The sequence below is a fragment of the Chiloscyllium plagiosum genome, unplaced genomic scaffold (genome assembly GCF_037043375.1).
Source record: "Chiloscyllium plagiosum isolate Xiang-an unplaced genomic scaffold, Cpla_swu_hap1 HiC_scaffold_34, whole genome shotgun sequence".
Lineage (NCBI taxonomy): Eukaryota > Metazoa > Chordata > Chondrichthyes > Orectolobiformes > Hemiscylliidae > Chiloscyllium > Chiloscyllium plagiosum.
The window spans coordinates 48,525,161-48,537,875 of record NW_028270172.1 but is presented as its reverse complement, the minus strand read 5'-3'; the positions used below and the strand labels follow the sequence as shown (position 1 = coordinate 48,537,875).

General features: G+C 47.3%; 1 protein-coding gene across 1 annotated transcript in view; it reads right to left on the bottom strand.

The window, feature by feature from the left end:
- The window catches only part of LOC122564324 (glucose-fructose oxidoreductase domain-containing protein 1), a 111,779-nt gene extending 100,105 nt beyond the window's left edge, over positions 1 to 11,674 (bottom strand). Inside the window, exon 1 of the mRNA XM_043719038.2 lies at positions 11,012 to 11,674. Within this exon, the coding sequence (XP_043574973.1) occupies positions 11,012 to 11,264 (253 nt within the window). The 5' untranslated portion in view covers positions 11,265 to 11,674. The remainder of the gene's footprint in view (positions 1 to 11,011) is intronic.
- Positions 11,675 to 12,715: the final 1,041 nt, after the last annotated feature.

The window sequence follows — 12,715 nt, the reverse complement described above, 5'->3', positions numbered from 1 at the left end:
TGTTTATCCTCAGGTGAAAAGAGAACCAATGATATTGACTTCTTTCCTGTAAAGGCCATGGAAATGTCTTGGGATGACCTGAACACAAAGGTAAAATGTTCTTGATAGTAGTAAACTGCTATTCCAGATGGAGAGACGTCACGCAAGTCCTGGATCAGACATCTGAAGCAGCGGTTATATCGTTGAAGGGTATTTGTGCAACACATAGAAACCCAGATTTCGTAATCTCGGATAATGGACTGCTTCGTGACAATGTATATGTAAAAGGTTTCATAACTACGGTATTTTCTCAGATGACCACTCCTGGTACCTTATGGTGTTTTCCACTTCTACCAGTATGTGGTACCAGATTAGGGTAGTTTGAGGTAGACTGCTGCCACAAATCCTCCTTTGTCTTTGCTTTTGGGCCTGTCCAGTGATTGGTGGTAAAGGATTTACCACGATAGAATATCAACAGCAAAGGTGAGGTAACAAGGAGGTTTATTGCATGGTAGCAATAACAATATTTGGTCAGGATTTTAGACAGGTGGTAAAAATGCAACCGTTCCCCCTGAAAGCTACAGTGGAACTCCTTGACTCCACTCACAGACACTGTGATGTGTGACATCAGTACATTGGATCGGGTCATGGAAACATGGATATTAACCCTTTCAGAACCATTACCTTATGGAACAACCTTATACGTTTCCAAATATGCCTCAAGGTATTGCTGGTGCATGGGGGTGATCCTTCCTCTTTCTGGTATCATCTCTATACTGTCTCCTCAGCTGCCCAACGCTCACCTCTTGATTCTAGACTAACTGCTACTTAAACTCATATAAAAATCCAGCTGCATGCAAGCTCCAGGTGCTAGGACCTGCCTGATGCCAATAATTGAAGGGTTCCCTTGCCAAAAGTCCCACAACTGACAGCTGATAATAAAATGCGGGGTGAAATCCTGTCATCTGTCCACGTACACCAGCTCCACACATTTTTGCACAGCATTGGGCCACTGCTGTGGCAGCAAAATCCTGTGCTGTATGTAACCTGATGTAGCCGAATTCCATTGAGACTTTATCATATAATTACATGTACAAGTTTGTACAGGACTCTAATATAAATCAGGAGATCATTCCTTCACCTACCAAACAATGGAGACTACAATACCAAAGCAATTCATTGGTCTTTCAGTGCTTTGAAAATTTTGAAGAATGTGAGAGGTACACCTAAATTTGACAAACAAAAACAGCTAAATTTCACATACTGCTACCAATATTAAGCTAATGTAAATCAGCCAAAGCTTCTGGCATCACTCAATGTACATTACTAAAAGACAGGGTTTCCATGGATACTGCCAAAAACAGTATGATCCAAATGACACCATAAAAAGAATGAGGTTTCTTTTAATGTTTCTTGTGAACATTTAAATAAGAGTTATTAGGACAGGGATTGACAACATTTCCATTTCAGTCCCCAATGTCAGCACCAAAAATTCCCAAATGAGGTATAACATTTAGTTGAGCCTGATGCCAAGAGGAGGTCCATCTGCTGTAAAAATGTGTCCCTGATTCGCACAGAAGAGGATTCTAAGCTGCCGGGGAACATTTTTTCCATTTGCCACACCTTTATCCTGTTGCCTCACCTAATGTTATGCACAATTAGAAGCATATTAACAGCAGGTTCCTGATGGGCCTATGCCACTAAGAGCTAGGTTCAGACTTCTCAAACTTTCACAGAACCATCAGAAAAATCCTCTCATCCACTTAAACAAGCTGAATTTGAATTTAATGTTTCAGAAATGAAAGGTCAGCATCTCACTGAGTTTTTCTAAAGCAGTTTTCCATTGTAAATGCATCATGAAAAGTCCTCTTTCTTATCAGTTACAAGAACAATCAGAGATGAGTCACTCGCTGCAAGCAATTTAAACCTACATAGCTAGGAATGGTAGACATTCGCAAAATCTTCCCTGGAATTTCAGGAAGACCAATAAGTGGCTTGGGACATGGTGCAGGAGGGAAGTCTTCAAATTCTGGGGCAGGAGTCATCAACTGACAAGTTCGTTTCAAGTATGCTGGAATCAATGTATTTTTTCCCTCCTTTCTCTCTGGTGAGATCACATGCTTCCTATAATGCAATAACTATAACCATTGCTGTACACCAACTGTACTATGCAAATATGAAAAGTAGCACTTCAGATAATTCAGCAACTCTCTTAATATTATACAAAAATGTAAAATATGGTTATATATTCAAATCCCAGAATGGGAATTGACCTTACATCCTTCTGACTCACAAACAAGTGAAGCATCAACTGAGCTAAGGGAAAATGTTTAGTTCCTGTTGGAAATTTCAGTGATGCAGTCAGCTCCATGGCAGGAAGTCATAACCTTGTGACATGGGTGCTCATACTGTGACCTCTGTGATGTTCAATTCGTGAATCACTGTATAGCCACTAAAATTATGAACGTCATAAAACCATGTTTAGTCACTGAATTCCTACAGTATGGAAACAGGCCATTTGGCCCAACAAGTCTACACTGACCCTCTAAAGAGTAACCCTCCCAGACCCATTCCCCTAACTAATGCACCTAACCTTCACATCCCTGAACACTATGGGCAACTTAGCATAGCCAATTCATGTAACCTACACATCTTTGGATTGTGGGAGGAAATGCACGCAGACACGGGGAGAACGTGCAAATTCCACACAGTCACCCAAGACTGGAATCAAACCTAGGTCCCTGTCATTGTAAGTCAGCAGTGCTAACCACTCAGCTATAATGCCACCCTCAGTTCAGTTAACTCAAAGCTCTTTGCCATGTTACATGTAGACTTAGGGACAAAGTACCAACAGTTGCTTGTGCAAAGAGAAAGCCATTAGCTTTTGAAGTGTGAATTTTCATATGTTTCTATCAGAAAGATTTATCTGCCCTGTGGATTAATCTCCAGATGGACTTTGATTTACCTGATTAGCAAATCTTGAGCAATTTTCTGTTTCACCTGGAAAATATATTTCTGGGATTACAGATAACTACATCTCTGACAGTCTCAAGAAGCATAAAAATGCTGGGAGAAGTTCATACAAAGATAACATGTTGGAACAAGTCTGCCTTCTTGTTTGTAAGGATGCAACATTCTTCAGATAAGGCAGAGATGCAACAGGTCAGATATAGCAGAAATGTTTAAAATGTGGCACTGCCTCTATTCTGCCCCAAAATGTAATTTTGCCCAAATGTAAATTGTCCATTTTACCACTAACCAATCTCTTCAACTCGCCGAGTAAAGGTGGTCATTTTAATTGTAAATGCTTCATAGCCTTGTGGTCTGAACCAGAAACAGTTTGGATCAATCTTATCATAAAACATGTTTTTACATCTGGTAAATGTTTTCAACTTTTCAACTACACCACTGTGAAGTGACTACTGTGCATCCTCGGACCAAGACAAACATTCTGATAGTGGAGACCTGAAGCCAGCGCTCGGTGTATAATTTTCACATTTTCATGCACGGATGATGGTATCAGTTCCTCAGGCCTGTGTGTGTATTGTGTATTTATATTAAGGAATGTGTGTAATTAGGGGAAGTGAGACAATTAACGGTAAGAGAAGTCTATATGGAATGCAGCCAAAATATTTACACTTATATTATAGCTGGGATGTGTAAAGATATAAACCAGGATGTCCATGTCACACATTGTATTCAGGGATATTTGCATAATAGAGTGTAATCTACATAGTATGGTGTCAGTAAGATACTTACACTTAAAATGTAGCATGAATGTTTACACTATGCAATATAGACAATGGGTGTCTATGTAAGGAAAGGTAGTTGGGGTTTCCTGTTTGGAGCACAACCAGAAATCTAAACAGTGGGGACTATGGGCAAAGGTATTTGGAACTAGTGAAGCCACAATGAAATTCAATAAATAACTCTAAATTCACTAGTACATCGCAGACACTGATATTTAGAGTGTTACAAACAGTGTTTACATAATGTGATACAGTCAGGAAGCCCATATTTGCAATGTTGTTGTGAAGCTTCTGTTTGGAGTGCAGTCATGAAGCCCATGATTCAAGTGCAGTCCATGCAGCCCGAGTTTTGGAGTGCAGTCGGGGAGCCTGTGTTTTGGAGTGCAGTCATGGAGCTTGTGTTTTGGAGTGCAGTCGCGGAGCCCGTGTTTTGGAGTGCAGTCGCGGAGACTGTGTGTTGGAGTGGAGTCGCGGAGCCTGTGTTTGGAATGCAGTCACGGAGCCTGTGTTTTCGAGTGCGGTCGGGGACCCTGTGTTTTGGAGCGTGGTCGGGGAGCCCGTGTTTTGGAGTGCAGTCGCAGAGCCCGTGTTTTGGAGTGCAGTCGCAGAGCCCGTGTTTTGGAGTGCAGTCGCAGAGCCCGTGTTTTGGAGTGCAGTCGCAGAGCCCGTGTTTTGGAGTGGAGTGTGGAGCCTGTATTTTGGAGTGCAGTCACGGATCCTGTGTTTTCGAGTGCACTCACGGAGCCCGTGTTTTGGAGTGCAGTCGGGGAGCCCGTGTTTTGGAGTGCAGTCGGGGAGCCTGTGTTTTGGAGTGCAGTGTGGAGCCCGTGTTTTGGAGTGCAGTCGCGGAGCCCGTGTTTTGGAGTGCAGTCGCGGAGACTGTGTGTTGGAGTGGAGTCGCGGAGCCTGTGTTTGGAATGCAGTCACGGAGCCTGTGTTTTCGAGTGCGGTCGGGGACCCTGTGTTTTGGAGCGTGGTCGGGGAGCCCGTGTTTTGGAGTGCGGTCGCAGAGCCCGTGTTTTGGAGTGGAGTGTGGAGCCTGTATTTTGGAGTGCAGTCACGGATCCTGTGTTTTCGAGTGCACTCACGGAGCCCGTGTTTTGGAGTGCACTCACGGAGCCCGTGTTTTGGAGTGCAGTCGGGGAGCCCGTGTTTTGGAGTGCAGTCGGGGAGCCCGTGTTTTGGAGTGCAGTCGGGGAGCCCGTGTTTTGGAGCGCAGTGTGGAGCCCGTGTTTTGGAGCGCAGTGTGGAGCCCGTGTTTTGGAGCGCAGTGTGGAGCCCGTGTTTTGGAGCGCAGTGTGGAGCCCGTGTTTTGGAGCGCAGTGTGGAGCCCGTGTTTTGGAGCGCAGTGTGGAGCCCGTGTTTTGGAGCGCAGTGTGGAGCCCGTGTTTTGGAGCGCAGTGTGGAGCCCGTGTTTTGGAGCGCAGTGTGGAGCCCGTGTTTTGGAGCGCAGTCGGGGAGCCCGTGTTTTGGAGCGCACTCACGGAGCCCGTGTTTTGGAGTGGAGTGTGGAGCCTGTATTTTGGAGTGCAGTGTGGAGCCCGTGTTTTGGAGCGCAGTGTGGAGCCCGTGTTTTGGAGTGCAGTCGCAGAGCCCGTGTTTTGGAGTGCAGTCGCAGAGCCCGTGTTTTGGAGTGCAGTCGCAGAGCCCGTGTTTTGGAGTGGAGTGTGGAGCCTGTATTTTGGAGTGCAGTCACGGATCCTGTGTTTTCGAGTGCACTCACGGAGCCCGTGTTTTAGAGTGCAGTCGGGGAGCCCGTGTTTTGGAGTGCAGTCGGGGAGCCTGTGTTTTGGAGTGCAGTGTGGAGCCCGTGTTTTGGAGTGCAGTCGCGGAGCCCGTGTTTTGGAGTGCAGTCGCGGAGACTGTGTGTTGGAGTGGAGTCGCGGAGCCTGTGTTTGGAATGCAGTCACGGAGCCTGTGTTTTCGAGTGCGGTCGGGGACCCTGTGTTTTGGAGCGTGGTCGGGGAGCCCGTGTTTTGGAGTGCGGTCGCAGAGCCCGTGTTTTGGAGCGCAGTGTGGAGCCCGTGTTTTGGAGCGCAGTGTGGAGCCCGTGTTTTGGAGCGCAGTGTGGAGCCCGTGTTTTGGAGCGCAGTCGGGGAGCCCGTGTTTTGGAGCGCACTCACGGAGCCCGTGTTTTGGAGCGCACTCACGGAGCCCGTGTTTTGGAGCGCACTCACGGAGCCAGTGTTTTGGAGCGCAGTCACGGAGCCAGTGTTTTGGAGCGCAGTCACGGAGCCAGTGTTTTGGAGCGCAGTCACGGAGCCTGTGTTTTGGAGCGCAGTCGGGGATCCAGTGTTTTGGAGCGCAGTCGGGGATCCAGTGTTTTGGAGCGCAGTCGGGGATCCAGTGTTTTGGAGCGCAGTCGGGGATCCAGTGTTTTGGAGCGCAGTCGGGGATCCAGTGTTTTGGAGCGCAGTGTGGAGCCCGTGTTTTGGAGCGCAGTGTGGAGCCCGTGTTTTGGAGCGCAGTGTGGAGCCCGTGTTTTGGAGCGCAGTGTGGAGCCCGTGTTTTGGAGCGCAGTGTGGAGCCCGTGTTTTGGAGCGCAGTGTGGAGCCCGTGTTTTGGAGCGCAGTGTGGAGCCCGTGTTTTGGAGCGCAGTGTGGAGCCCGTGTTTTGGAGCGCAGTCGGGGAGCCCGTGTTTTGGAGCGCACTCACGGAGCCCGTGTTTTGGAGCGCAGTCACGGAGCCAGTGTTTTGGAGCGCAGTCACGGAGCCAGTGTTTTGGAGCGCAGTCACGGAGCCAGTGTTTTGGAGCGCAGTCACGGAGCCTGTGTTTTGGAGCGCAGTCACGGAGCCTGTGTTTTGGAGCGCAGTCACGGAGCCTGTGTTTTGGAGCGCAGTCACGGAGCCTGTGTTTTGGAGCGCAGTCACGGAGCCTGTGTTTTGGAGCGCAGTCACGGAGCCAGTGTTTTGGAGCGCAGTCACGGAGCCAGTGTTTTGGAGCGCAGTCACGGAGCCAGTGTTTTGGAGCGCAGTCACGGAGCCAGTGTTTTGGAGCGCAGTCACGGAGCCAGTGTTTTGGAGCGCAGTCACGGAGCCAGTGTTTTGGAGCGCAGTCACGGAGCCAGTGTTTTGGAGCGCAGTCACGGAGCCAGTGTTTTGGAGCGCAGTCGGGGATCCAGTGTTTTGGAGCGCAGTCGGGGATCCAGTGTTTTGGAGCGCAGTCGGGGATCCAGTGTTTTGGAGCGCAGTCGGGGATCCAGTGTTTTGGAGCGCAGTCGGGGATCCAGTGTTTTGGAGCGCAGTCGGGGATCCAGTGTTTTGGAGCGCAGTCGGGGATCCAGTGTTTTGGAGCGCAGTCGGGGATCCAGTGTTTTGGAGCGCAGTCGGGGATCCAGTGTTTTGGAGCGCAGTCGGGGATCCAGTGTTTTGGAGCGCAGTCGGGGAGCCTGTGTTTTGGAGCGCAGTCGGGGAGCCTGTGTTTTGGAGCGCAGTCGGGGAGCCTGTGTTTTGGAGCGCAGTCGGGGAGCCTGTGTTTTGGAGCGCAGTCGGGGAGCCTGTGTTTTGGAGCGCAGTCGGGGAGCCTGTGTTTTGGAGCGCAGTCGGGGAGCCTGTGTTTTGGAGTGCAGTGTGGACCCTAAATTTGGACTGTGCCCATCGAGCCGGTCTTTGAATATCTCAAGACGTGGATACGGAAAGTGAATATACTATGGTAAGTTTGTCGATGAAACAAAAATAGGTTGGAAGGAGCAGTGGCAAGAGTGGAGTGGATCGAGGTTCATTGGAGCAGCAGCACAGGAGAGGAATCCAGAGGCAAAGCACCGATACCGAAACCAGGGTTCAATAAATGGCACAGGCCAGGAGGATTGACTGCTTAGGAACTTTAGGGACTTAGAAAGCAGTTCCTTGCAGGGGGAGGGGAAACAGAATGTAAAGCCCTTATTTTTGTGTTTTGTAGTTTGTTAGGAATGGTTCACAAAGGCAGGAGAAATCAGCCCCATGGAATGCTCTTCCTGCAATAGGTGGGAAATAGTTAACACTCTTAGTGTTAATGGTGACTACGCTTACAAAAGGTGTGTTCAGCAGCAGCTCCTGATTGACCACATGGAGTGGCTGGAGCTGTGAATAGACTCCCTTTGGAGCATCTTTGATACTGAAGATGTTGTGGATAGCACATTTAGTGAGCTGGTCAAGTCACAAGCAAGAGCTACATAGACAGAAAAGCATTTGGTGACCACCAGGAAGACTAGTAAATGTATGCAAATCGTGCTGGAGTCCCTGTGACCATCCCCCTCTCAAACAGGTATACCATACCGGATACTGCTGGGGGAAATGATCTCTCAGAGGAAAGTAGCAACAACCAAGTTTATGGCATCGTGGTTGGTTCTGTTGCACAGCAGGGGAGGAAAAAGACTGGGAGAACTTCAGTGATAAGGGGAACTGACATGCAGTTCTGTGTTTGCAAATGAGACTCTCAAATGGCATGGTGCCTCCTGGTGCCAGGATCAGAGATGTCTCAGAGCGGCTGCAGAGCAATCTGAAGGAGGAGGACGAACAGCCAGCTAGCATGGTACATGTTACCAATGACATGGGTTAAAAAAATGAAGGAATTCAGAGCATTAAGTAATAGATTAAAGAGGAATTCTGCTAAAATTGTAATCTCCAGATTACTTCAAGTGCCACATGTTACTGAGTACAGGAGTAGGAAGAAAGTTCAGATGAATGCGTGGCTAAAGGGATGGTGTAGGAGGGAGGGCTTTAGATTTTTGGATCATTGGTACAGCTTCTGAGGTATGTAGGACCTATACAAGCTGAACGGGTTGCATCTGAACTGGAATAATTCTAATATTCTTCCTGGGAAGTTTGCTTGTGCTGTTGGGAAGGCTTACACTAATTTGTCAGAGGAATCGGACACAGGTCGATGTAAAGTCAGACGCAAGGCCCAATCAGATGTAGAAGTAATAGTAGAAAGAGTAGGGCCTATTAGAGACTAAAGGGGCAATTAGTACATGGAGCCAGAAAATGTGGATACAATCTTATATTAATATTTCTTATCGGTCTCACAGCGGAGAAAGATATTGTATTTGGAGATTTCAGTTGGGATGGTGAGGTTCTAGAGCAAGTCAAGATTAATAAGGAGGAGGTATTAGATTTTTTAGTGAGCATAAAGATGCATAATTCCTAGGACCTGATGAGATCAATTCCAGGCTGCAATGATAGCAATGAAGGAGATTGCTCGGGGCCTGTTAAATATTTAATACTTCACTGGCCACAGGTGAAGTGCCACATGACTGGAGGATAACTAATATTGTAGAATCCCTAGAGTTTAGATAGAAGCCATTTAGCCCATTGAATCTGCACTGACCCACTGAACAGCATTCCACCCAGACTAACCCCCATATCCCTGCATTTGTTATGACTTATCCATTTAGCCTACACATCCCTCGACACTATGGGCAATTTAGTGTGACCAATCCACCTAACCTGCACATTTTGGACTGTGCGAGGCAAACAGAGCACATGGCGGAAGGCCACGCAAACTCAGGCAGAGTAGTTTCTGGTGCTGTGCCACCAGACCATGGTTCCTTTGTTCAGTAAGGGCAACAGAGATAGGCATAGTTAGTCTGATGTCAGTGGTAGGGAAATGTTTGGGGAGGGACAGGATTAATCAACAATTGGAAAGGCAGGCATTGATCAGGGATAGTTAGCACAGATTTGAGAGGGAGATCCTGTCTATCTAATTTAACAGTTTTTTTTTAAAAAGGTGATTAAATATATGGATAAGTGTAGAACATGGAAATCCACATGGCAGGATAGTCTAAAAGCGGAGCGGCAATAGGATCCAAGGCAAGTTGGCAAACTGGATCCAAAATTGGCTTAAAAATAGGAGGCAATGGTGGAGGGTTGTTTTCATGACTGGAAGCTTGTCACCAGCAATGCACCAAAGGGATCGGTGCTGGGACCCTTGCTATTTGTTACATAGAGTTTTAGAGACATACAGCATGGAAACAGACCCTTCAGTCCAACCTGTCCATGCCGACCAGATATCCCAACCCAATCTAGTCCCACCTGCCAGCATCCGGTCCATATACCTTCACACCCTTCTTATTCATATACCCATCCAAATGCTTCTTAAATGTTGCAATTGTACCAGCCTTCACCACTTACTCAGGCAGCTCATTCCATACATGTACCACCTTCAGTGTGATAAAGTTGCCGCGCAGGTCTCGTGTTTTAACGACTTGGAATTGAATATATAAGGTACACAATTAGTAAGTTTGCAGGTGACACAAAAATTGATGGTATTGTTGATACTGAGGAGGGTAGTCTCAGATGGCATTCTGATATTGATCAGTTGGTATATTGAGCAGAGCAATGGCAGATAGAATTTAATCCTGATGAGTGGAGGTGATGCATTTTGGGAAGTCTTATAAAGAAAGGACATACACAATGAATGGTAGGTACCTAGAGAGTATTAAGGAACAAAGGGACCTTATTATTTCAGCAATTTTTTTAAAATAAAGAGTTAGATGTTGTTTTGAAATGGTCACACAAACCATACTGAACACAAGGTGAAGGAAGTGACACATCACTTCCTAGACATATAAGCTTCTGGGAACTGAGAAGCTATTTTCTTATCTCTACAATTTGTGGTATTAACCAAAAATAAAGATTAATTTAAATACTATTTTGCATAAATAGAAAAAGTCACAGTTGCAGTATACTTTAAGAAATATATCCTCTTAACCAGATATATCATAACTCGGGGGTGACAAAGCTATGTATGAGTTATCTGGCAAAGTGTCAGTTTGGCTAGTATTTTATTATATCCTGTTACTGACTGTGACACATTCTCTATTTACTTTACTCCTTAAAAAACACTGGTTAACGTGATGAGGCTTGTCCCTTATCACTTATGGTGGTCTTTCTCAGCCATCGAGTAAAAAATCAATCATCATAATTGCCGTTGTCCATTACTTATGCTTGAAATGCCACTGCAGTGAAAGATCAGTTTGGAAACCAGGGAAACAGCAGCATAGCGTAATACCTTACATTATACATTCATCAGGCAATTGACTAAGGATTGTGTGTATGTAAGGGACCAACAGGCTAACACAAATATATTTATGTATCTTTATACCCATTATTTACTATCACAACATCCTAAAGCAGATGGACATCTCTCACCACCCCCCCCCCATAAAAAAAATAACAAATTAAAGCAGATAAATGAACAGCCGTGGGGGGGGGACGCGTGCTAGCCACGATGGATTTGCCTCGCCCACTCTGCCTGGCTGAAACAGAAGACCAGGTCGAAAACAAAACTATCTGCTCCAACTTACCCAGTGTCTTGACAGCGATCTGGCGAGTGAGCGGAGGCGGCAGGTTAATGCAGACCAGATCCACATCCTGGTGCAGCAAGACATCGTCGATCCTGTTGGTGTAGAAAGGGACGTCCATCTCCTTCGCCAGTTCCTCCGCTTCTTCTGGCGTCCTCCCCCACAGAGCTTTCACCGGGAAGCCTTGGCTCTGGAGCAGAGGGACGATCACCCTGGTCGTCAAACTGGTGCCAAACACACCGACGCCGGGCAGCATGGTGACTGGAGGAGGGCCGGCTCCTCACTCTCCAGCTACTGAAACATTACAGGGGAGCAGCCAGACCGAGGACTTACCCCTCGGCCAGGTTTCCCATGTCCTGGCCTCAGATGAAAGGGTCCCTCTTTCCCAATTGCAGGTGAAAGCCAACAAGTTGTAATAGTGTTCCGGCACACACTTCCTGTTAGCACTGTGTGTGAGTGAGTGTGTGTGTGTGTGTGTGGGGAGAGCTCTCAGGGCTCAGAATAATACTGCCACCTTCTGCTGTACCGCACCGCCCTCTGGAACTGAATCTCCGGGCCTGCGAGCTGCTGATTGCTGCAGCGGTTTCTCACTGGGGGGTGGGGGGGGGAGAAGAGGCCGGGCATCAAACACAACACACACACACACACCCTCCCGGAGAGCCAGAGACTGTGGCTGTATGCCGGCCAGCGGAGCCTAGGCTGAGCCCCGGTGAGCCAGGGGCGCGCTGAGCCAGCAGCAGCTTCCAATCCGGCCGGCACGTCGCGTTCCTCGCTTTCTCCAGCCCACAATTCGCAGGCTGAGCCCAACCAATGGAGGAGGAGGGAGACTGGCAAAAAAAAACTGTTGTCAGTGGCACAGGGTGATAACACACAGGCACTGGCACACAGACGGTGAAAATAAACTAACTGACACCGGTCTGTACGTACCTGCACTGACCCCAACACTGACAGAAAGACAGAGTGACCCAGAGACAATAACATAGGGGGACTGTGAGATATTCAGACACATTGAGACCCGTGTCAGATACAAATACATGGAGACCCATGAAATAACACAGAGGCTGCTATCCCAAAATCAAGTCGCCCTTTGTTTACACATGGATAGTATTTGACACTGGTCCAGCTCCCTCAGAGCCAGCTCTCAGGATGAACAGAACCCCTGACACTCCTGTTTATTTGTTTCCCCATAACTTGAATGGTTTTAGTATCTGGTGCCTCAGGAAACACAGCACACGTAATAACTGAAAAAGCTGTGGGCCCACAAGCTGTCGGGAGAATTACTTACTGCTTTTCAATTGCCCCGATGTCATTTACCTCGAAATAAAACCATTCTTTCCACATACTGGGATCAGTCTTTGGCAGTAGGATCAAAGAAGTCAAGCTTCCCAATTGATGGCATGATCTGAAATGCTCACCCCCCAACTCAAAGATGACTGTGGAGAGCGAGTTTTTTCAGGAAAATGCCTTCCTCTCATTGCCACTGAAATAACTTCACAGAGACTGGTACCCTGTCACCACCTCACCCTTTATTTACACCAGCCAGCTGTCAGTGAACAGGACCTCTGATACGCCTGTTTATATATTTTTTATGTTATTAAACAGCACAATTTACAATCAATTAACATTAACAGCTGTATACAGAGAAACAGCAATTTACAAGGGAGGGGAGCAGCAAAGCCAGACCCCAAACCCCACCATTAACCAGCT